This window comes from Pholcus phalangioides, unplaced genomic scaffold (assembly GCF_987345545.1).
Source record: "Pholcus phalangioides strain wild (caught in Gottingen) unplaced genomic scaffold, Ppha-v1.0 ptg000003l_1, whole genome shotgun sequence".
Classification (NCBI taxonomy): domain Eukaryota; kingdom Metazoa; phylum Arthropoda; class Arachnida; order Araneae; family Pholcidae; genus Pholcus; species Pholcus phalangioides.
Genome location: NW_028301596.1, coordinates 47448059 through 47473678, shown reverse-complemented (window position 1 = coordinate 47473678; position 25620 = coordinate 47448059). Strand labels below are relative to the sequence as shown.

General features: G+C 37.1%; 1 protein-coding gene across 1 annotated transcript in view; it reads right to left on the bottom strand.

The window, feature by feature from the left end:
• Positions 1-24059, bottom strand: part of LOC149088722 (reversion-inducing cysteine-rich protein with Kazal motifs-like) — a 93584-nt gene extending 69525 nt beyond the window's left edge. Inside the window, exons 1-2 of the mRNA XM_089249301.1 lie at positions 23557-24059; positions 1144-1196 (exon numbers count right to left, since the gene is read on the bottom strand). Coding sequence (XP_089105427.1) covers positions 1144-1196; positions 23557-23638 — 135 coding nt within the window. The 5' untranslated portion in view covers positions 23639-24059. The remainder of the gene's footprint in view (positions 1-1143; positions 1197-23556) is intronic.
• Positions 24060-25620: the final 1561 nt, after the last annotated feature.

The following is a 25620-nucleotide window of genomic DNA, read 5'->3' as shown; positions in this document are numbered from 1 at the left end:
TATGTGCAATTAAGTAGTAATGTATTTGGTTCTCCCAAGTTTGTTGTAACAACGTTTTAGCCTACTGTGTATGTATAAAACAGAGAAACTGTGATTAGTATCAATGATTGTGCCATTTTAAAGAAAAACCATAAGTCATTCTAAAAAGTTCTTGTGTCAAGATATATATTTTATTCATTTATATCATAAAATTTCTGATAAACTAGATCTCATTCAGAAAGGAAGGAAGTCATCAACTGATAGTTTGTCTTTGACTCAGTCACCTGTGTCTGAAAAAGTGTTTGTAGACTCCTATGTGCAAACAGAAGTAGGTTTTATGATGTTTATTTCTGAAATAATTCAATATTTGTTCATAAATTAAGATGTTTTGTATTTTTCAATGTTATCAATTCTTTTTATCTACTGCATTGTTTCCCAAAGTGGGCAATATCGCCCCCTGGTGGGCGATGGAATGGTCCAGGGGGGCGATAAAAGCTACAGGTTTAACATAGGATCCTATGGGTTCACTTGAGTAAGGGGGCGATGAGAGAGAAAAAATTCTGAAAAAGGGGGCGATGGAACAAAAAGTTTGGAAAACTATGATCTACTGCCTTATATCAGGGTTGTTAATAAATGGAATAGCTTATCGCCTGGTGCAGTAAATTCTAACACAATTGGCATGTTCAAAAAGAAATGCAATAACATGTTGGTGTAAATCGAGAAGCTATCTATACTTACAATAAGCCAACCATAAATATATTTTATGGGCATTGTATAATGTTTTATCGTGTATATATAGTCTTTAGTTTTATAATTGAATTTTTAATTAGGTGGCTGTATTTTAGAAATGTATGACATCCACATTTGTTATGGGCATCTTTTTCATCAGCCATTTTGTTGGGCATTTTGCCTGTTGTGGCGTTGTATTTGTATTTGTATTGTATTTGTATCTGGAAGATGTTCTACCGGACAAAGTGACACCAAATCCGACCAAAAGACACTTTCTATTATAAGCTCACTATTTTTAAATAAAAAGTACAAAAACGTTCACCGATAGAATGGGCACCGTCGCTTAAAAACTATTCCATAATATTTCAGAATCTAGTAATTGCAATGTAAAAGGATTACAAAACGATAGAAAATAAAATGAACGTTCTTATTTACCTTTTCGCATGATGACCGGCACGAACCGTTAGCCAAGACACAACATCGGATTGCTGGGGGGAAAAAGAGTATAAAATTGAATCACTTTCGAGACAGTTTAAAATATAAAATCATAAAATCTTTGTTAGAAAATTTTCTGTTATAAAAATATGCATTTCTGGAAGATAGATGGCAGTAAGAAAAACATACAAGCATATAGTTACCACGCAGTGCCCAAAGTTCTCGGTGCGACACATGGAAGGAATAGCATTCAAAATCAGCTATAAATTGTAAGTTCTGGTCTGATTAGTTCTTTTATGGTCACGATATATATTTTGGTGAGACGATAAATTTATGGATCCAACTCTTACAATTGAAAGGCTGAAATACCTGATTGGTGGTTTTGAATAGCAAATGAATAGTTCGCAGCCGAGTGACATCGAGGTGATCAGCAACTTGCATCCAAACAGACGGCTTTTTGCAGCTCTAGCTCGTGAAGTAATAAGATGATGGAAATTTGTTACGTTTATCTAGACAGGTGATTCCCAATGTGGTGCCCACTCCCAAAACCTTCTAGATACTACTAAGAGACTTTGTCACGCCCCACTAGAGAGCAATTCGATTTTTAAGGGGTGAATTTGAGAACAAGTTTTTCTATTAAGGCTTTTTAGAATCGTTTCAGAAATCCATAAATTTTTTTATATCATTTAAAATTTATATTTTTTAAGCAATTTCTCGATGACTTCTTTTGTTTCTCTTTCAGTGTTTCCTTTGGAAGGAGGTGTGACTAAGGGCTGTTAACGTTTTCTGTTCTGAAGTCCACGAACCCCTTTACAAAATAATATTCTATACATAGCAATTTAAAAACATGGAAGACAGATGGCAGCATCAGGATGCACAAAAAACAAGCAAAACTCTGACAACATAATTCGTCAGGAGAAAATCCTGTGAATGCCTATGGTTAAGAAGCCAGAAAGTATTTTTTCATTTTATTATCCAAGAAATTAATTTTTTTTCATAAGTGCTCTTCGATGCAATCAGTATTCATATAACTTTTTTCAATCTTTTTCATTGTCAAAAATTTTGAAAAGTGAAAAAACATCGTAAAAATGCCCCAAAATTGAACAAAATACCCTAACATTGCAAAAAGCAAAAAATGCAAAAAAAAAAAAAAAAAAAAAAATGCAAATGCCATCATCATCCGGGCTCTGGTTATCACAACAACATGACTCGACTGCACGTGTATATCAATTTAAATCCCAGCGCAAACAGTACAATCAACTTCAATCCAAAACCGTGAAATTCCGACGATAACAAACAGCGATAACGGCACAAAAATAATTATCTTACATCAAAGGTGCCTCCAAAAGTACATTCATGCCATAATCATACCGATTGAATCGACATGGAAAACAAAGAGGAGACACCACGAATACTCATCATTATCCAGTAGAGTGAGATCGCGAAACCTATCATCATCACCATTTTTATTCACGCATTTATTCAATATTTATTTTGCAATATCAATAAATAAGTAAATAAAAACGGGAATTAGAATTCGGTTTCCGTGCGAGACGTCAGGACAACGGTCAATGTTGCGGTGATGCATCATCCGATGACACAACGGTCCGTTAGATGAACCCGTAATTAGCGGACATGCAGGCCATAGCAGACGTAAGAAGATTGCTCGTGGATCTGTTAAGGAAATCATTGAGTGCCGTCATTAAATTTGAAAGACGTTTAAATTTTCTTTCTTCTCGAATCATGTTACTTTAAGAAAAAAATAAGGACCACAGGCAATATATGGGAAACCCCGTTATGAAAATCCAAATGACGGATATGATGCTGCCAAGGGGACTTTGACTTGAGGAAGCTAAACATTTGAGGGCCTTCATGAGACTGTAAAGCAGTTGTTCTCAAATGTTCTCGACGGCTCTCAGAGAGGTGCCCCCCCCCCCCACAGACCTTTTCTGCAAACATGTCGAATGGAGTTGAGAATATTAATGTGCGGTTTGCATTATGAGACAAAATTCATGTTGTGAGGATCGGGCGAATTTTTCAATCAATTAACCAAAAATCCCTGATCCATTAATCAACCGCTTAATTGGATTTTTATAAATTATCAAATATTCATGTTAATTTTCCCAGCCCTTGTTCCTACGCGAAAAAATAATAACATATCTGCTAACTTTGGAGAGTTAGAGTTAGGGAGGTTTTTACGCATATCCAAATTCTGTATAAGAATTAATATAAAAGGGACTTTTTAAAAAATAATGCAGAGGGATTTTTCATTAATGAAGAGATTTTACCCTTTTGCAAAAACGTGACATCGTGCAAAAACGTCACCCAAGAGTGCCAAGGCGCCGATCATCGCCAACCAGTAGGTTAAATTACCTGTCTTTACTACTTTCCAATCACACCACGCCAACAAAAAAATTGCTCCAAACGGGACACACAGACTTAACAGGACATATAGTGAAAGCAAATGCAAGTCATCTCGCCAATTCTGGATGTCACGAGGTCAAATTGACGCTGGCTGTTTGGCGAATTTTGTTTCCCCCCCCCCCAAAGGATCACTCCGAAAATGAAACACTTTCTTTGTTATTTGACGCAATGATGAAAATTTACATTACGCTTGTACGTCGTTTCGGAGGATTGAAAACGAAAGCATGTCTCTCCTTCTTCCAAGTAAATTCTTTGGGAATAATTTTTCCCTGAACTTAGGGATTTTTTACAATCAAGGCCGAAATTTAGGAGATATAAGAATTATTCGGGAGATCGGGAGATAGAGCGTAGAAATTCTGGAGACTCCCGGAAAATCCGGGAGATTTGGCAGCTATGTGATAAATAAGCAATACGAAATACATTTGTATTGTACGTACAGTATCAAGTTTTTTTAACGTTATTTCAATGATATGGAGAAACTGGCTGTATGAAGAGAGATATCGATGTTTCGCTCACGGGGGGGGGGGGGGACTCGAATCCGGGCCTCTCGTCTGTGGGACGAGTGCTCTACCTCTAAGCTATGAAAGCAGATAAAATATTCCCTCCTTAAAGCGTACATATGCGTTGAATGGCTCCGTGCGATGGACGGTGGCAACATTCTACGTTAATACTCATTAAAATCACCAACGAAAAAGGCGAATACATTGAAAATGCAAAACTCCTAATGCATTTTCAGTGTATTCGCATTTTTCGTTGGTGATTTTTCTGAGTATAAAAAAGTCTTCTGATAATAAAAATATCACGCTGATTGAGGATCCCACTGGGATTGGTTAACAAATCGTAACTCTCTCTGTTGTTCACTGGAAAGAAAAAATAAACGATACGTCTGTTCAAGTCAAACGTCGCGACCAGAAATGGTTACACAGAAATGGCCAAATGTTTGACTTGTACAGACGTATGTTTTTTCTCTCGACTGAGCAACCGAGAGTTAAGATTCGGCAGCCAATCTAAGTGGGATCCTCGATCAGCGCGATATTTTTTATAATCTGAAAGCGACACCCATAGCGTGTCGTAATGCATTAGGAGTTTAGTATTTTCTGTGTATTTGCCTTTTTTGTTGCTAATTTTTTTGAGTATTATTAGGCAAAAAGTTCACCAACTATTCCATATTTTGCTATCAACTCACATGCGGCGACGCATATGTGTAGAGAAAAATGTCCTCTGTCCCTTGTAATAAGATATATATGTTACTGCCAAAGCTCGAAATCGGCCGCTTCGCGTTAGCCAAAATCCGAATCATTCCTGCCGGACTTTGGCAAAAACTCTTGGCCAATTCGCGAAGTGGCCGGCGCCGTCGTGAATTGGACTTTGGCAGTAACACACACACACACACCACTCTGTGCAATTCTGTAAATTATTCAGAAATTCATTTCTTGGATAAGAGAATCAATGAGAAAGTGAAAAAATATTATCAAAGTTTATATGTATGAAATTAGAAGGAATTACTGAGAGAAAATATCAAAGGTATATAGATTACGCTAAAAAAAACGAAACCAATTTAATTTAGTACGCATAAAATCAAAACTGAAACTGTCTTGGAAAATTGTTATGCTTTCTTATTCTTTTAATTCCTTCAAAATTTCTCTACAATTAAGCTTAACGCTGATAAATTTCATCAAAGCAATAACTTACAGAAAAATTTCTCCAAAGAAAGAAATAACCATATTGTTAAAATACGCATCAATTCAGAAAATTATTGCTTGAAGTGAACAGCAGATGACGCTAGTAAAAACGAAATTGTTTGGCATGCGAAAACAAAACAAACTGTTTAATGTGTTTAGATACTTTGCCCAATGATTCGTGATATATTTGGTTGCATGTTTGAAAAAAAAACATAGCATGAACACTAGAATTTTCTGGGCAAACACTTCGTAATGGTGAATGTCTGAACCGATTGAAGAGGTCAACAAAGTTTTCTCAAAATCTAACGTGGACAATAGACAATTAATACACAATTCAGAATTATCTGGAGTTATTTCCTCTGTGAGAGAGACAACAAAAAACATTAAAAATTAAATACGAAAAAAAAAATAAATAAAACATTCCTCTCCCCGTCATCACCTGTAATCACCAAAATCAGAAAATCGACCTGCAGCCGGAACTCGTTGAAGAATGGAACCCTTCCATTTCTTGGGCAATGAATGCACTGAGCCCCGTAATACAGACGTATATCGTTTTTTTTGTTCATAGCCAAAAACAATCGATTGAGAAGCGAAGACTGTTTGACAAGCATACCGAATTCACTTCTTATATATGCTGTGCAAAAAACTTCTACTTTAAACACTTGCATAGCTCAGTGATGACACGAATTATGACACTTGAGACGCATCTCAGTTGACTGTTACTTTCCTGAAGGTAGGTACATTCCGACATTGTTTGAAAACAACGAGGAATCTCCACGCAATGATTCAATACCACTTGCGTCTTGTCCACATTAAATCAAAAAAACACAGACACGCACACACCCAAGTGACACGCATTTGTTTGCCATCTGGCCACAGGCTACAAGGACGTGTTCTGGCCAACAGAAACGAGTCTCGGGTCCTATTGACAAAGCATATAGAGAAAAATACCCACGAGGGACCAATATTTCATTCAAAATAAAATACTAACATTTTTGATACGAGAAACTGATGGTCAACATCCAGTGGTTCTTATCCTTTTTTTCCCAACCAGCAGCTCCCAGTGCGATGCGATTTGCCTTCCCGCACCCTCTCGGATAATGCGTTTTCTGGGGTTTTTTTTTGTAGAATCTAGTTTTTTTTGTAATTAATTATCGATTGATAAATATTTATAAATTATTTTATATATTTTTAAATTTCATTTTTGGCTTAAAATTGATTCAAGACTAAAGTAAAAATTATTATCACTTTTTGACATTTTTTGGAATTCGAGAGGGAAAGATTCACAAAGAATTGTTATTTACTCATTGAGAAAAAAACAATATTATACAGGGTGTCCTGTAAATACTAATTTGACCTTAATCTCATCAACCGTTCGTAGTAGAGGACGGTTCAATTTACAAAATTCTCAAAATGTGTTCAAGTTTTGAGAGTGAAAATATACAAAATTAAAAACTCTAATTTTTCATACGGTCTACTGTTTTTTAATTTGCAGTAAGAAAGCTATTGTCATGTAACTTTAACCCCCCTCCAAAAATCCATATTTCTAAGTTCAATATTCGCAGAGCTATTTGAATTCAAATATCGGAGAAAATTTGGAAAAGAACAGCATAAATAAGTATCATGCTGGATTGAAGGAGAGCATAATACTTATTTATGTAAAAAGAAAGAAGCATTGTCCGTTTGCATGATACATTTCTGGGAAAAGGAAAGATTTACACTTAAGGAAAGCTTAAAAATTCAGGTGTCAAAATGTCGGTATGATTCATATTTTTCAAAAAATTAAAAAGACAATTTAATTCTTCTCATCATTTCAATTTTCCCGAAAAATCAGCCACAACATGTTACAATTTTTTATTCCCATCTCGCATCGTTCGAAAATGCTTTGCCGGTCATCTTATGGGTTTACGGTTAAGAACAGGGCATTATTAAGCATTAAGCAAAATAAGCACGTGATTAGGGCATCAGCAGAAAAGGGAGCAGCCCCACACAGTGGTCAAATAGTACATTTTTATTTAATTTCTGCCCCCCCCCCCAGGCCCAGCATCAACTATCCGGTGGGAAACCCTAATATTTGAGAGCACTCTTGATTGAACAGTTGAAGACCTTTATAGAAAGGTTGACCAGGCTGCAACTGAAGGAGGGCGGGGGGGGGGTGGCTGGTGTCCCGTGGCACTGGACCAGAAAGGGCGCTGGGTTTATTCTTTTTCCATTGAAATATACAGGGAAGGGGAGGGCACCAAAATGGATACGGATCTACAAGTTACAGAGTAAATTTTCGTTTCCAGTTGCGCCTTGAGGGTGACACAAAAGCAGAGAAACTAAGTTAATTGCGAACAAGAACTTGTATTAAAATACATTGTACTCAGTTTTTGCATTAAGATTTATCTGAATTTCCATAAAGTAACCCCAGATCCGTCTCAACTGCATCATGCCCCCTGCCTGGCAAACAGTGTTTTCTGAGTCTTCCCCCCCTCCCCCATCTAGCTATAAATACCTGCCTACCAACCAATTTGCATGCTTACTCTCTCTCTCCAAAATTTTAGCCAGATAAAATTGTCACGAGGTCTCACCGGCACTTGATATTCTGGAGCCACAGAACCATAGGCCTTTGAGCAAAATGATTTTTCTGAAACCCCTTGCCCACGCTTAAAAATGCTTACCAATTTACATACTCATTCTAGGAAAATCGTAAATAGATCTACTAATTGTCATAAGGCCCCGGGACATGCGTTAAGGTAAAAAGTAAAGGGGGTACTGGAGGGGGCACCATATGGGTTAATAGGGCCTTCATACGGGTTAATCCGGTCCTGGTTAAGAACCATTGGTCTACTTCATGGTCAATAGAAATAAAAAAAACATCGACAAAATATATAAAACTTCTGACTTTTTTTCAGCAGGATTGTTTGAATTCCACGAGTTGCAGAACTGGCGACGTTGCGTCGTTGTTCAGCATTCAATTTGTTTGCTTTCTTGTCACCATACGGTGACGGCAGTCCCATTGTGTGACAGATGCATCTTAAAAAGCGAGGTCATAGCACTACTTGTTCATCTGGGGGTGACGTTTTAGATTCGGTGTATAGACTTTCAGATGTTGATTCGATTCCAGCAGCACCTGCGTGTGATGTTAATATGAAACAAAACGGGAGAGGAGACATAACATCCCTTGGCACACATGTCGTTGATTGACATTTTGGATGAGATCAAATAAAAAAAAAAACAAAGATAATGTTAAGCTCAATCTGCTACTCACATAGTGAAACAAAGCGCCAAGAAACATACGGAAAGATTTAGGAGAGACTAAAAACAAAAAAATTAGATGATGGCATGAAGCCAATTGGCCGCTCTTTCTGACAGCTCGAACGTTTAAAATCCTATATAGCTGCTTGAGATTCCTTCAAGATGTTGGCACTTTTTTTTTCTTTTCCCATGCTCGTCTTCAGCTCGAAAACATTACGGGAATCTTGTTTTGGATCGTGTTTATTCGTTGGTTCAGGGGTATATGGCGACGAAAATAACCGATCATGAGAAATCGAGCACAAAATGAATCACGGTTCCGGAATTCTGAACCTTCTCCGTGAATGGCACGTGAGACTAATCCATCTAAATCATAGCTGGACAGAAGATTCTGGTGGCAAGACAATGGAGGGCAGAGGAATCCACTCACGTGACATCTGCTGTCATCAAACCTTATACATTGTCTATGCTGCGTCCTATGCTCAGCTATCTCCAACTGAAAGTGACTGACTTCATCAACAGACAGACATTCAAGACTTTCATTTTGACAGATCAGTATCATCTGCTATGTCTGAAGTTTGAACGGTCCGTGAAGCAGCCGGATATTCTGAGAAATGTCCAGACTTCAGACATCTGCCATGGAATTACATAGATTCTATGAAAAGGAAGTGCTTCTAAAATACATATCGCAAACATCCTGCAACATGTCTGAGAATGTTCGGGGTGTTTACTCTCATGAGCATTTCAAATAGGAAATACTTTCCTAGTAGCACCAGGGCCGTCCTTATCAGAAGCGGGGCCCGGTGCGAAAATAATTTCGGGGCTCCAGAACATACAGGAATATTGAAAAATATCAACTTATCAATCAAAATTCAGAATTAACGAGAGAAAAAAAAATTCCAGAATTGATAAAAACTAAGAATTAATAAGAGGAAAAAATCCTAGAATTGAAAATATATTTGATATATATATATATGTATATTTTTTCACTTCTATTACCGTAATCGCGAGGACCGGAGCAACCACAAGCGTCACACACCCCGAAGGGCGGCTATGAGTAGCACCCTCTCACACGCGTCGATGACGGTGGCGGTGCTGCTTATCCGTCTTAACAGTACCATGGACCTCTGGGCGAAGAGATGCTCCGCCTCCCCCCGTAGCTGAAGCTACGTGCCTGCTCTCAAAAATCGTTTTACCGGATTTGATTATTATGAGGTCACCTATGCAGTTGAGGCTACCGAGTCGTGCGCGTGCTTTAATACGGATCTGGTGGCATGAACTCTATAAGGAAGCAGGAGCATTGGGGGTATCATCAGTGCCGTAACTAGGCAGCTGCAACAGGTGCACCACGCAGAGCCCACATGGAAGGGAGAGGGGGGGGGGCTATAATGGGCCATTCTGGGCCCAAGAATGGACCAGAAGGGGCCTAAATGCAAATTCTTGCATAGGGCGCAGGAATGGCTAGTTACTAGCACTGCACAGACTCCCACGATATACGTCACAGTATGTCTACAGGAGGCTTTTTCAACTTTTTTGTTCAGCAGAACCTCTGTGCCCATGAAGTGAAAACCACGGACATATTTCACAAAATAATATTCAGAATATGTAGCAATGTGAAAACAATGAGTTAATTGTTTTCTCACTCAAGTTCATGGACCCCCTCCCCAAAATTCCCATGAAGAGCCGCAAGAAGTCCTTGGATCCCTGGTTAAGAACCACTGCTCTTCGGAAGCCCGCGGCCTGGTTTCATTTATTTTTGTAAGTGGAAGGCCCGGTCAAACACATGATTAACGGAACATGAATGGGGGAAAAGGAAACGGCAGATCAGTCGCGGCCCTGCATGAATGATGTGTCACGGCCCACTACCGGGCCGCGGCCTGGTGGTTGACAAACACTGCTCTAGACCATATCTCTTTCTCAAGGTGGCATTTCAGATGTTGACATGAACAGGATTGAGATCAGGGAAATTTGTCAGGATTCTCATGTCCGAAGAATATTCATCCAGCCAATCGGCCTGAATTCGAGAACAATGAGTTGGAGCATTGTCCTTCTGCAGGTACATGTCTCCTATAGAGTGCTGTAGGAGCTGAAACGAGTGTACGTGATTCTGACAGCTGATATGAATGCCGATGTATTTCATACCATGGAGGCATTTCATTTCCAAGAACGGCTCCCCTTATACGAGAACACCATTACCACTTCATGTGCAACACACTCGTACCCTGTTATTAGTATGTTTCAACACCAAATCTCCAAAAATTTACATGCCTCTGGTCCGGAATGTAATTTAAAATCATAGATGCCCGAATGAAAATATTTTACACGCACGAAAAATATTATTGCTAGATTTGCTTACTTACAAAATTTGAAAAACCAATTTATTTATATGCATATAAAAAATATCGAAAGTGATATAATTTTTCTTCAAATAATTGAAATTTTGAAAGAAATATGAAAATTTGTGTGAAAGGAAAACCTAAAAATTAGTCAAACCGCTAATTACAATTTTCCGTGCTGTTGGTATCGGAAAAGAAGTCACCAAGTTAAAATTCACCTCGCTTATAGTAGAATCATGGCTGTTTTGCAGCCAACGGGAATCAAAAGGACAGCGCAAATCGGGACACTTCACTAATCGCGTGTACGCGCGCACTCGTTGGCGCTTCCGCTGAGCCAAAACCAGTTAATTTAGCCAGCTTATTTTTTTAAATAGCCTACGAAATAATTTTCATTAAATTTCTGAATTCTGCTTTAATTCCGAGTATTCATTAACTATGATATTTCATCGGTCGATGGAGGAATTATTTTTCATTAAATCTTAAAATTAATAATTTCACTAATTCTGGTGTTTCATTAATCAAGTGGTTTTTCATTAAATATAGATTTTTAGTTTTGGAATTGTTTATCAATTTTAAATTTAAAAAGTTATAAAAAGTTACGGCCTTGCAGCATATGGGGGAGATTATTTAACTAACATTAGTGAAATAACCCGGACCCAAAACAAATTTATAAAAATTCTTTCAAATCAGACTGAAAGCTAACTTTACTCATTATAACAATTTAAACATTTTACCAATCACTTATATTTCTATAAAGTATGTCTGACTGTTTATAAAAATTTTAACTTGTGTGAAAAACGTACAGTAGTTAATCCAAGGAGACCAAACCAGATATTAGCGAATGCCAAACCTCACAAAAACATTTTATGAAAAAGTTTCATTTACCTAGACCCTAAACAAAAAAATATAATAGTTTACCAGTAAATTTACAAAGCATTCAAAATGAGTATACCTTTAAAAAATCTTTGAAAAAGTTTATACTCTCAATATCTGATATAGAAAATTGCTACTGAACCAGGGAATTAATTCACTACCTTCTATGCATACGTAAGCATTTGTACCAGGAAAACTGTGTATGATGTTTTTTTCTCCACCCTTTCTTTATTTGTATGTATATATATATATATATTTTTTTTTGATTTCTCTTAAAATAAGCTCCTCGATGACTGAAAATATTTATTTACACTACGATCTGACACTTCTGTTCGCCACCCCATGTATTACGGAATATCAAAATTAATTTTTTTTAAGAATATTACTTAAATGTTTAAATGTTACCCCCCCCTCTCAAATTACAGTGATTAGTTAATCATCAAATAAAATGAACTGTTCAATATTCGTTATTTCAAATACGCAATTTATTATAGCTCTTTTAAACATATTAAGTGAAAGCTGTTGTCTCTATTAATACCATTAAACTCATTGCATAACTTTGGAGCACGAAAACATAAATATTTTTTTATAAATTGTTTTTCTTGGTAATGGTATATGATATAGATTTTCTGTTCGCATAGTACTTGTTTGTGTTATAATTGCTCTGTTGGGATACCAGTCAGGATTTTTGTACATGAACAGCAATACTTTTATATAAATAAGGTTGACGTACGTTAAAATGAATTAGTGATGCATCGCATTGCGAGAAATTATTGCTAATGTGTAGAATATCTCATCGAACAAAATCATATAAACGGCTTAAAGATAGAATAGAATTTTTGTATGATCCTTCCCAGATAGTTAATCCATATAATATATGTGGGAATACCCATTCATAGAACACTTCTCTCAAACTGTTGTATGAAATAATAGATTTTAGTTTAAACATCAAACTCATAATTGCTCTTAGTTTATTGACAATTAAAGTAGTATGATCTTTCCATTTCCAGTTGGACAAAATAACTAATCCAAGATATTTATTATTTATTACTCTTTCTATATATATGAGCACAATTACAAATAGTATCAGAATGAAAATCATCACATTCATGAAATTTAATTTCAGTCGTCTGTGTATTTAAATTCATTAAATTAAAATGCATCCATTTGGTTTTACTTGCGTTAAGCTGTAGTCGAAGGGTCTTGATTCGTTTATTTATGGTGTAAATGTCATTTTATAAATTGTTTATCAAATTAACATTATGTATTTCATTTATATAAATTAAGAAAAGTATTGGTCCCAAAACCGATCCCTGGGGTACACCTGTATTTATTATTTTAGAATCACTTACACTGTTATTAATTCTTACCGACTGTTTCCTATTTGTAATAAAAGATCAAAACCAGTCAAGGGGGGGGGGGGGGCACGTCATCTGTCCCGTGTCCCAATACTGTACGTGGTTTTCCTCCAACCACGATAATCGTTGTCTTGTGACTTGGGGTGAGCAATGGTTGTTGTCCTGCGCTGAATACAGAACCGCCCTCAGGGGTGTGCGACAGGTGCGATCACACCAGGTCCCCACACTTACGGTGATGAAAATGTCTTTCTTGAATTCTAAATTGTCGTGAATTCTGAATTGTCATAATTTCTTGAATTCCGAAATTTCATCAGTCCTGGAATTATTTGTTTCATTTGTGTTTAGAATTTTCATCAATTCTCTAGAAGTATTTCTTTCTTCAATTCTTGAATTCTGAATTTTCATCAATTCTCTAGAAGTATTTCTTTCTTCAATTCTTGAATTCTGAATTTTCATCAATTCTCTAGAAGTATTTCTTTCTTCAATTCTTGAATTCTGAATTTTCATCAATTCTCTAGAAGTATTTCTTTCTTCAATTCTTGAATTCTGAATTTTCATCAATTCTGGAAGTATTCCTTTGACTTATTCTGTTTATTCTAAAAAATGTCCATCAAAGAGAAAAAGCTGGAAATATTTCTTCCATTTATTCTGAATCTTCATGGACGCTGGGATATCTTTGTTAATCATTTTTGTCATTTTTGATTCATCGATTCTGAATTTGCATTGGTTGTCAGAAAATTTCTTTCATTAGGTCCCAATTTTAATTGGTGTTTCGCAGTTATTTATTTCATCACTTTAAAATTTTTTCAGTAGAATTTTTTTCATTAATTTGTTTTTTGTTAATTCAAATGTAATTGTGCATATATTTTTTGTATGGAAATTTTTCAGCATTTTAATTGTGCCGATTCCTACTCTTTTCACAGAATATATAAAAATCTGGGATAAGAGGGGGGGGGGGGACCCTGAAACTATTAGGATGTCGCTGGCCCCGCAATTATTTTCGCAATGTTTCCCGCGTCTGGTGAGGGCGGCCCTGACCGAATATGCAAGTGCTCTGCTGCTGCTGTGCTGTGACACTAGAAAAGCCCAGTCCCTGAACGATTTCAGAGATACGACTATTATGCCACAACGAATTCTTTGAGTTCTCTCAATTTTTTACTTAATTGCCACAGATGAGTAGCACTGGTCTGCCACAATATCCTACAAGTACCGTGTAGTACTACGTTCACCATTGACCACAGCATCACTTCGCCATCGAGGTCGGTACCTCTAATTGCTCACGAAATGAGCAATTAGAGGTATTTCATTTAACCTATATTTTTGAATTTTTCTTCCAATTCCCATAAGGTACATTCCCCCTCTATGGCACAGCAGTAGAGGTGAAAATTACGGTTCTAGTCAGAGAGGTGATACAATCCACCAGCCTACATTACTCCGATATCATTAAAGGATGCCGCACAGATACACACGCACATCTTCCAATGTGCGGATCGAGTATTGCTCAATCTGTTCGGCAACACTCTTCAGATAATAACTCTTCCTTTACTGGATCATTCATAAATACCATAAATACATTTATTGATATACATATTCTCTCGCTATTCTTTTTTTCCTTTCGAAGATTCTTTTACATATGCAGAGAAAGAGAGGGAAGCAGAGTGTCTCGGTCGGAAATTCGTCATTCAGGTACTTGAGGTTGACATTGAAAGATTAGGCGAAGAATGGATAGGTTGGGTGTTGACCGGCTGACCCTTGAGAGCAAGATAAAGGAAAAAAAGAGTGATGGTACATATGCCAGGCTGCATAAGTGAGAGAGAGAGTAAAAAAGGCGGAAACGCTGGTGATGACGAAAAGTGCAAAGTTCTGTCATCCTTCGCCCTGAAACATCTTGATCTTAACCAAACATGAGCAGTTTCAACAGCAGATAAGATTACACTCTATCTCTCTCTCTCGTTATATGAACACACGAGCAGCTCTATATACCCCCATGAGGCTAAACTAACTACTGAGGTTTTTCCCGTCAAAATTCTACCGAATTTTTCACTTATTTTCGTGAACCATTTTGTTAAGCCTCCAACACTAGTTTTATTTTGGAGTACTCCCGAGTTGCATAGAAACTGGAATTTTATTACGGATACGTGACTCTTGAAATTCAAATCTTACTCATCATATCATGACACTTTTTAACTTAAGGAGTGTGTTACCTTTTAATATGGAGAAAAAACTGCTCCAGTAGAAATGCCATTAAAAATGTTGTCGAACGGAACGTATGAAAACGGAGCAACCGAGTTTTTCCTTTAGAATTAACTACTTCCGAAATTGTTCAATCGTGCCGTTTTATTTTTTCATATTGTGTCCTAAGGCCGGGATTACACTACAAAAGTTTCATAAAAATTCATTTACAAAAATTGAAAAATTCACCCAATAAGCGCATTTGTTACATTCGAACAAATGTAACCAGTAGGTTTATTGGATGTTTTTTTCAAGTTCTATAAAAGATCTTTTATACTACTTTTATAGTATAATACTGGCCTAAAGCCGGGATTACACACTAAAGAAGTTTTATAAAACTCTTTTATTTGGCAAATACAACGAATAAGCTTATCGGTTGCATTTGCTCGAATGTAACAGATAAGCATATTGGTAGAATTTTCAAGTTTTATAAAAGAACTTTCATAAAACTTTTATAGTGTAACATCGGCTTGAAATAGGATATTTCTTTACGTCGGGTCAAAATCCGATTTATTACTTATTATTACAGTGGGACCCCGTTTATACGACTTCCAAGAGACCACAGAAGAAGAAAAAGAATTTTAAAATCGCATTTTTTTCAAATCGCCGAGAGAAACAAAATAAGCAGAAAATTACTTTTGCTTAAATAATCTCGATTATTAATATATAGAATTATTCCTTTGAATATGAAAGAAAAACATTAGTTCAAACTTTTTTGACCAGCCAGCAAGCAAAGCACAACAACGAAAATTCCAATGGGAATGATTGGAAAAACTGATACCTTGTGGTGTGTGTACCATATATATCTCTAATTAGCAGAGATGCAGCCAGTGCCGTCTTAACACATACTCATATGTGATGATAGATGCTGGTGTTGACACGGTCCGGGGACCTCAAGTGCATAAGGGGGCCCCAGTGATAATCAAATTCGGTGATATAATTTTTGAAAGAAAAAATATAAAAATTTATAAGCAGGTACTTTTTCAGCTAATTACACTGCTGGCCACCCAAATTGCAACACCAAGAAAGACAAGAGATATCGCAACAATATTTATTTTGTAGATAACATGTTGACCAAGCATCAAATGATTAAATTTATAGACTTCTGTGAAGTGTGGTTCCTGCCAAAATCAGTAGCCAGAGTAGCCGCCATTGTTGGAGATCACCGCTGCCACACGCCTCGGCATTGATTCAAAGAGACTTTGGATGTGTTCTTGGGGTACAGCAGACCAAGAAGCTTCCACGCGTTGCCAAAGTTGATCTGGTGTGGCAGCTGGGGATGTAATCTGGGTCAATCGTTGAGCAACCATGGACCACATGTTTTCTATCGGCGAAAGATCCGGAGAGCGAGCTGGCCAGGGAAGCAATTCAATCTGGCGATTGACGAAGAACCTTTGGACAATGCGTGCCACGTGTGGTCGCGCATTATCCTGTTGAAATATGGCTGTGGGCAAGCCCTGAAGGTAAGGAAGGACAACTGGCTCCAACACCTCGGAGATGTAGCGCTGACTTTTTAAAGTACCGGCAATGCGTACTAGAGGAGTGCGAGAGTGATATCCAATACCGCCCCATACCATAATACCCGGTGCAGGACCAGTGTGGCGGTGCATAACGCAGCTGTTCAGCATCCTCTCTCCACGGTGTCTCCAGACTCGAATCCGACCATCGTGGTGTTGCAGACAGAAGCGTGACTCGTCAGTAAAGACAATTTCATTCCATTGTGCCGTCCACATCCTTCTTTCATCGCACCATTGGCGGCGGAGATGTCTGTGGTTCTGCGTCAAGGGTAGACGAAGCAATGGACGTCTTGCGGACAGACCACTCTGCTGTAAACGGCGTCGAATGGTACGCGCAGACACTGGATGATGCGGTACAGACTGAATGTGCTGTGCTATGGTTCGTGATGTGGCTGAGCGATCCGTCACTGCCATACGCACAATACGCCTGTCATCACGCGAAGTGGTGCACTGAGGTGGATGCGATCGAACACGTCGGTCCGTCGTACCATCCTGCATCCAACGATCACATATCCGCATTACAGTTGTTTGGTTTCGTCCAACACGACTACCGATTTCCCTGAAAGATAATCCACAATCTCGGTAGGTCCCTATCCTTCCTCTGTCGAACTCCGATACTTGGTCAAAAGATGATCGCTGTTTTCTACGAGGCATAATTGATCGTTTTTTTGAAAAAACCACAAGAAAAACACAATTGCCGTACTTCAAATCGTCAAAATCTCCAAGCCTTAAATAGCGCTTTGAAGTGGCGCCACAGGCGCGCGTGATGTGCGTCTGCGCTGAAATTCTAATCATTTGCATATCTCACCTCCGCTAGTGCATGTTGTAAATTTCATATTATTTGCATGTTTCCTTCAGGGTGTTGCATTTACGGTGGCCAGCAGTGTATTTCCTTGCATGGACGGTATCGTTAAGACGGCCCTGCCTGTCTGTACCTTCCAAATTGCTTATACAGGGGAATATTTCCCCACTTCAAAAATTTCAGTTTTAGATAATGCAAATTGCAAAAAGAAAAAAAAATAAATTATTATTATTTAGCGTCATCTCTGCTGTTGACCTAAAACGCTCATGATTTCTGGAAATATTTTTTACCTGTGTTCTTCTGGATGAAATCATATTGTAAGTTATTTATTTTGATAAAATTCATTACAGTTGAGCCTCATTACAGAGAAGTTTGATGCAGTAACACGTGTAGTACGTACATTCGGGTAATATGGAATATGTCACTTTTATTTTTTTCCGATTATTCCAATTTGAAACATGGAAGAAAACTGAAAAAAATATGTATTTCTATAAAATTTAGTACTTGCGTTTGCACTGACAAGTGCATCGTATTTAAAAATAAGTATTGTAATTATGAAAAAAGGCATTTATAGAAAAATGATTTTTGTTTAGTAACATGGAGTAGAGAGAGAGAGAGAGAGTGTTGGGTAATAAGGCGTAGGGGTTGAAAATGAAGAAAACTAATTCGAATTGATCAAAACAAAAGATTTAATGAGTCTATGGCAATGAAAAATTAAAAATGCATCGCATGTTTCTTTTGTAGCTGATGATGGGAGGGGGGAGAAGGGGGTGGTGTCATAGTCTATTTACAAGAGTCACAAATACGTTATTCATAATCTGTCCCTAAACCGTCAAGGTGGGCCCTTGAGAACAGGACATACATTATTTCGAGACCCTTCCCCTTCTATCTTACTAAACTTTACATTTTGAAGAGATATCCTATCCCAACTAGAGTAAAGTTATAGTACTGCATTATTATCCGAAACACTATCTGCAACTCGATGCACGCAAAACATGATAATTCAATCATTTCCATCTCTACGTCAGAAAATGGAAGCCAGATGGCAGCGTGAACACGAAACAAGCGCAACTCTACAACATAAATACGTTAGGGCCAAGCATAAGTTCAGACCGCACATTCCGGCATGTGCCGATTCGTTAGAAATTCCGTAGACGAATGTGTACGAGGTGCATGTTCTGTTAAAAGTAGTAGCATTTATCATACGTGACAAAATAAATTAGTTTCGCTTTTATCATCATCGCTTGGCCTTTGAAAACTACTTTCTAGTTTCTTTTTTTTTTACGCAAAAAATTTGTTTGGTCACAGCCATGAGCGGAGATACGGGGGGGGGGCATCCCCCAGCGTCAAAGTGGAGTCGACTGATCTAATGTATATATGCATATATAAATTGTCATCATCATCATAGTGCCCCCCCCCAGCAATAATGACCGTGCGACCCCCACCTCCCCAGACATCCAGGTCTATCTCCGCCTATGGTCATACCTTTTCTTTTCTATCGTTTTTTTTATCCAAGAAATCAATGTCCTTCAGACTTATAGATTACTTGATTATTTCGATAAGTTATGCCAATTTATAAAATAATCAGATACACACAGTGAAAAATGTCGGTTAATACGATACATCTTCTGCCTTCACGAACCTGAACCATAAATTAAGGCTTGACAACTTGATTCCCTTTTCCAATACCGTACCGTATAGTAATTTCGTGGTACCATAATACAAATACTATGTGTATCATTTAAAATATTTTCGCAACTGGAAGTTTTTGTGTACGACCAACGGTTGAGAAACGGATAACATTCATCAAGAGACTTTCCTGGACACGCTGTGCATTCAAAATATAAAGCTTTTGATACACTATACAACTGTATTTCATAGTCAATAAACGTTTCATAAAAAATCCATTATCGAATATAGACTTTGTCGTTACACTATCAGTGGCATAACGAAAATAAAATCTAAGTGTCTTCAAAGGATGACTCACAAATTCTTCAAAGCTAAACCAGCATCAAAAGTACATATAAGAAGAAAGGATATCATTTACCTTTTTACGATTTTTTTTGTTCTTATACGATATAAGAAAAAAACGTAGTCACCATGTTTGTGTGCATGCATATGTATCCACATACAATATCCGAAAATGCAGTCAAGTGATCGAGATTTACGACGTTTTTCTCTCTTTTGTCTTTATTTCTCCCGCCCATTTTTCTTTCTTTGGATAACAAAAAAAAAAAAAAACGTCAGATGGATATATAACGTATATTTTCTCATTCATTACAATTTTTTTCTTTTCCCATGTTACATTTTGACCCAGCGTAATATCAGTTTACGTAACTATTTATGTCCTTTTGTTTCGGATCTGAAAGATGGTAGCAGCACATGTCTTTCCCGACTTCAGATGACATCATGGAGATTGTAGAGAAAAGAAAAGAATATGACATCCCTTTATTACCTCGAATCACTTTGATTCCTCAAGGAATGGGGGGAAAAATATTTTTTTTGGGAAAACATTTCTGTGATCATTGGTCCGTATAAAATCTACGTATTAGTATTAATCCTCTGTGCATTTTTTATCTACTTAAATTGCGACATCACAAATGTTTAATAAATTCCGTTACTTTCGTTTAGGGGCCGTTTAAGTATTACGTCAGCAGATTTTTACCCATTTTTGACACCCTACCCCCCTTGTGAGCAAAAGCCAGGAAAACTCTGATCCCCCCCCTCCTCCTTGTCAGAAAAATTTCGCCAGCTCTGCCTTCCCACCTCCTAACGCATATTGGGATCAAAGATGTACGCGAGGGGGAGAGGGCAATTTTTTTCTGCAAAAAAATATTTTAAATTAAAATATCGGAAGAAAATGCCTTCATCTATATGTTATTATAATCAATTTCTCTGTGTGTTGATTTCAATGCTATTTGAAGGCTAAGAAACTCAAATTTTCTTTCTAAGAACGTCATTGCGACCCACCTTCTAAGGTCGGCATTACACTATAAAAGTTTGATAAAAGTTCGTTTATAAAACTTGAAAAATGCAACCAATAGGCGAATTAGTTGTGTTCTCGAATGCAACAGATATGCTTATTGGTTACATTTTTCAAGTTTTAAAATAAAATTTTTATCAAAATTTTATAGTGTAATACCGTCTTAAGCCATATATGCTAAACCCGTGGTCCGCGGACCAAATGGGGGTTATCTGATGGGACTCGCCAAGTTAAACCTAAATTTTTAAAAATGGATTAAGCGGCACATTTGCAGATCGCTTAAGTGACCCGTAGCACAACTCCAGAGCACTTAAGCGGCCCGTTGCACATTTTCAAATCACTCAGCTAGGCCCGATTATTTATTCGATTTCATCAATTGTAAATTACTAGAGCACAGTAATCGTTTCTAAGAGTGTCTCTCTCGTATCATGAAAAACTCATGTATCATGGAAATCTAGAAGCAAACTTTCCTAACATTCAGCGTATCGCAAATGGGGAACCGAGTTCTCAGTCCAACTTTGACTGACTGGAATTTAACACTTCTTGTGCAGAAGATTTTCAGTTGTAATGGTGAAAGTGATTTATCGTCTCTCTCTTTTAAGCCGGGTTTTCCTATTAGCAGGTTACCTGCACACCGTGTGCAGCGTGAAAACGCTGAGCGCACAGTAGAAGACCTTTTCCTAGGAAAACCCGGCTTTAGGGTCAACCCTGGTGCGATATTGCGCAAAATCCCGCGTCACTCTTTTTTGATTTTTTTCCCTTTCTCTCATCAGCGGGCCAAGGTAAGGAAAAAAAAGGTCTATTCGAACACTGTTTCATTCATCCATGGGATTCCACACTCGGAAACTTTCTGTAGCTGAAGAAAGAGATTTAAATTCCAGTCAGCCAGGTTGGACTTTCAGTTGCAGAAAATTGTCGAGTTTGTAATCCACACCATTTCCAGAAATGAATGGGCAGCTTGCTTGCTCTCAGACAAGTCTATGAAGCTTGCGTGAACAATGAAATGCTTAGGAGGCTTGCGCATCTTCCCTGCATAGGAAGTTTGCTTACTCCAAGATATGTGTATATAAAGCTTGTGTGTACTGAGAGATACGCATGAAGCTTGGGTATATCGAGAAATGCGTATGAAGCTTGGGTATACTGAGAGATGAGTTTTACTTGCGTATATTGAGGAAATGCGTAGGAGGCTAGATTACCCCTTATAAATGCGTTAGAAGTTTGCGTTTCCTTGCAAATGGTTAGGAGGCTTGTATTTCCTTGCAAATAGTGAGGAGACTTGTGTATTCTCAGAAATGGTTAGCAGTCATGCGTATCCTTAGAAATAGTTCGTTGCTTTGTAGTTTTAGAATTTCTAATGAAACAGGCCGTGTATGCCTAAATCTCTTCAATGGATAGGATGCTTACTTAACGCCCTAGAAATTCATGAGATTCTCATTATCACAAATGGGTAGAAGGCTTGTTCACTCCTAGAAATGCGTATGAGACTTGATTATCCCCTAAAAATGAGTATTACACCTGAATTGTCTATAACGTTCCCCCTAGGAGTGCGCGTATCGCAGGTTTGATTGATCAGCTATAATTCTTTTATAGATTCCCATGTCTATTATTATATCAGAGACGATGCGATTCTGCCATGAGGAAAGTATGCATTATAGTATAATTTTCTATGTCACAGTACTTAATTGTAACATCGCAAATGGAAATTAAACTGAATCTAATTCTATAAAATTGGATAAAATTCATGGAGTGCCACAAGGTGAAGGTATCTTGCTGGTATTATTTCTGGTACCAAGTTACACACGGAAATGAAATTGATGGAAATTATCATTTCATGTGGAAATATAAATTACTTTTTTTGTTATCAAGTCTAGTTTCAAATCAACGCCATACGTTCGATCTGATTTTATTCTAAAAATATCGCGCCTACCAGTGATCAATCTCACGGAGGCAGGGCCGCCCTACTCAGATGCGGGGCCCGGTGCGAAAATAATTTCGGGTCACTTGGCCCAATTTTATTCACTGTATTTTGTGCGGGAGAGAAATCGGCATCTAAAGAGAGCTTCATTTGTTATCACAGAATATATAGGAATGCTAAGAAATATTCACTCAAAAATACACAGACATAATTAAATGTAATACAAAAATTTATGAAAATTTTAAATCGATGAATATTCAAAACTAAAGAGAATCTTAAATTAATGAAAGAAGTAATTTCAAAACCAATGAAAATTAGGAACTAACGATCTGATAACTAATCAAAATTTAGAATTGATGATTAAAAGATGAGACACAATAGGAAGATATAATTCCAGAACCAATTAAAATTCAGACGTAATGAAAGAAAATATCCCAGATCAAAAATTAAGATTTAATGAGAGAAGTAATTCTAAAATTGATGGAAATTTAGAATTCATGAAAGAAATAATTTCAGAATTTACGAAAGAAATAATTCCAGAGTTTATGAAAGAAACAATCTCTCAGAATTTAGGAAAATTCAGATTTAATGGAAAAAAAGTCCCAGAATTGATAACAACTAAGATTTAATGGAAGAAAAAAATCCAAGAATTGATGGAAATTACAAATTTATGAAAGAAATAATTTTAGAACTGATGAAAGTTCCAGAATCAAATCAGTTGAAGCTCAGACACCTTGTTTACTCTACAAAAACATACTTGATATATTTATATATTTTTTCTTCTATTACTGTAAGTGCGGAGGAGAGGGGCCAAATCACGGGACCTGGTGCAACCGCACCTGTCGCACACCTCCCCAAGGTCGGTTCTGCACGGAGGAACCCTTTGGAAAACACTGCGCTAAATTTTCGTTAAAATCTGATAGCATTGGGTCTTAACTAATTAAACTACCGGAAAAGATTTGGGATGCAGCTATCGAAAAGAGTGTCGTAGGATAAAAATAGAATTCAATTTCAATTAGCGAGAATAAGGAAGGTGATAAAAGATCGCACGTACCTTGAGAGTTTACAGTGGACGGAAGCACGTGCAAGAAGAGCCATAAACACAAATAGTACGAGTAACAGTTTCTCGGGATCATCGCTTGGAAGTTGCTCACCCCGTCGTCGACTCCTCCTCACGCGTCCAGCACAACAACAAGCCACGAGAACCGAACTTATTATTATTATTATCCTCCTCCTTCATGAAGGAATGATGTATGTGCTTCTCCAGCATCTGCCAGAGAAGTGAATGTCCCAAGAAGAACGTCTTTCAAGAAGGAGAAAAATCTGTTAGAGAGAAAAGCAGCGCGCGGAAAAGCTACAAACACAACACCCCGCGTGGTTCTTTTTCTCTGACTTCTATAAAAACTACATACATTCACATTTACGGAGATATACGACTTGGCGACGAAGTTTTGGCGAAGAAAATTTGCTCTCGTCTTCTTCCAAGAAGAAGGAAGCAAAAGCAGTAAATAAAATGAATAACATCTTGAAACTGTTATGATGATTCTTTTCCACCTACTTGATGGGATTGAAAATATTAAACGGCGTGATTATGCACTTCTACACCAGAGCTGCCCATAGGCGGAAATTGACTTGGAAGTCTGGGGGGGGGGGAGCAAAGTCATTATTGCTGGGGGGGCACGATGATGATGATGTCAGCTCATATATACATATATACATTAGATCAGTCGACTCCACCTGTGACGCTGGGGGGGGGGGCCCGTATCCCTGCCCATGGAGCTGCCCTTGAGGGAGTTATGTGATTGGTGCGGTCACGCCAGGCCCCCGCCATCAACGGTAATAGGAGTGAAAAATATATCAATTAAAATTAAAAAAAAAATCCATTTTTGTTTCTCATTCTGGACCAAAGAGACCCAGATCCACGAAACAAACAGGAAGGGAGCAAATTATAGAAAGCTTTCAGAGCAATCAATTCTTACATTGTTCTTTCATTAATTCTGAATTTCCAACAATTCTCTGATTATTTCTTTCATTGATTTTGAATTTCCAACAATTCTCTGATTATTTCTTTCTCATTGATTCTAAATTTTCATGTGCTCTTATATAAATAAATATATATAGAGGTACATTAGTTATTTTTCTTATTTTTAATTCATTAATATTCTAAATTTTCATTATTTCTCAGATTATTTCTTATATTACCTTAATTACCAGCCTAATTTTCATTAGTTTTGGAATCATTTCTTTCTCTTATTAGTTTTCGAATTATTCTCTTCATAAGGTTGAAATTTTCTTTGATTTTCTTCAAGTCGAAATGTTCATTAATTTTTTGTGGCAAATTGTATTCAAATTTCATGTTTATATTTTTTTTGTACTGATAATTTTCAGTGTTTCTGTAATTCTGTATGAATTTTTGGATGACGATTCTCCCCCCCCCCACCAAAAAGAACAAAAAAATTCAAATATTCCTGGAACAGTAATTACCCTGTTGTCCGTGAAAATGGGAAGAATCTTAGCTTAGCTTCGAAATTATTTCAGTTTTGTCTCTTTAGATTAGGGCCACCCTTACCAGACACGGGGCCCAGTGCGAAAAAAAAAAATAATAGGGCTAGGTGCATCTCAACAATTTCGGGGCACCCTTTGCTTCGATTGTATACATTTTGTTGGGGAAAGGAATTCGACATCCATTATTTCGCAATGCTGCGAAATAAATATCCATAGAGAATATTTAAACATGAATGTCGTTAAAAAAAATTTAAACACACAACTGCAATAAATATGAATTAACACAAAAATTGATGAAAATTTCAGCAATGAAGGTAATTTTGAAGTAATGAAAGAAACAATTGCCGAAGCTAATGAAAATTTCAGAATTGGTGAATTTTTATAAACTCTAGAGAATTATTTCTTTCAGTAGTAAATTAATTTTTTTCAGTTATGAATATTCATCGATTCTGAAATTTTTATTATTATATGCGTTAATTTTTTTAATTAGTGTATTTGTTCGTATTTTTGTGTGTGGGCAGGATTACCGGCAAAATCTGCTTAATCATCAATGACTTTCCAAAGACCAAGATTAAAAAATTTCCCATCTAAGATTCACTAATTTTCCTGATCA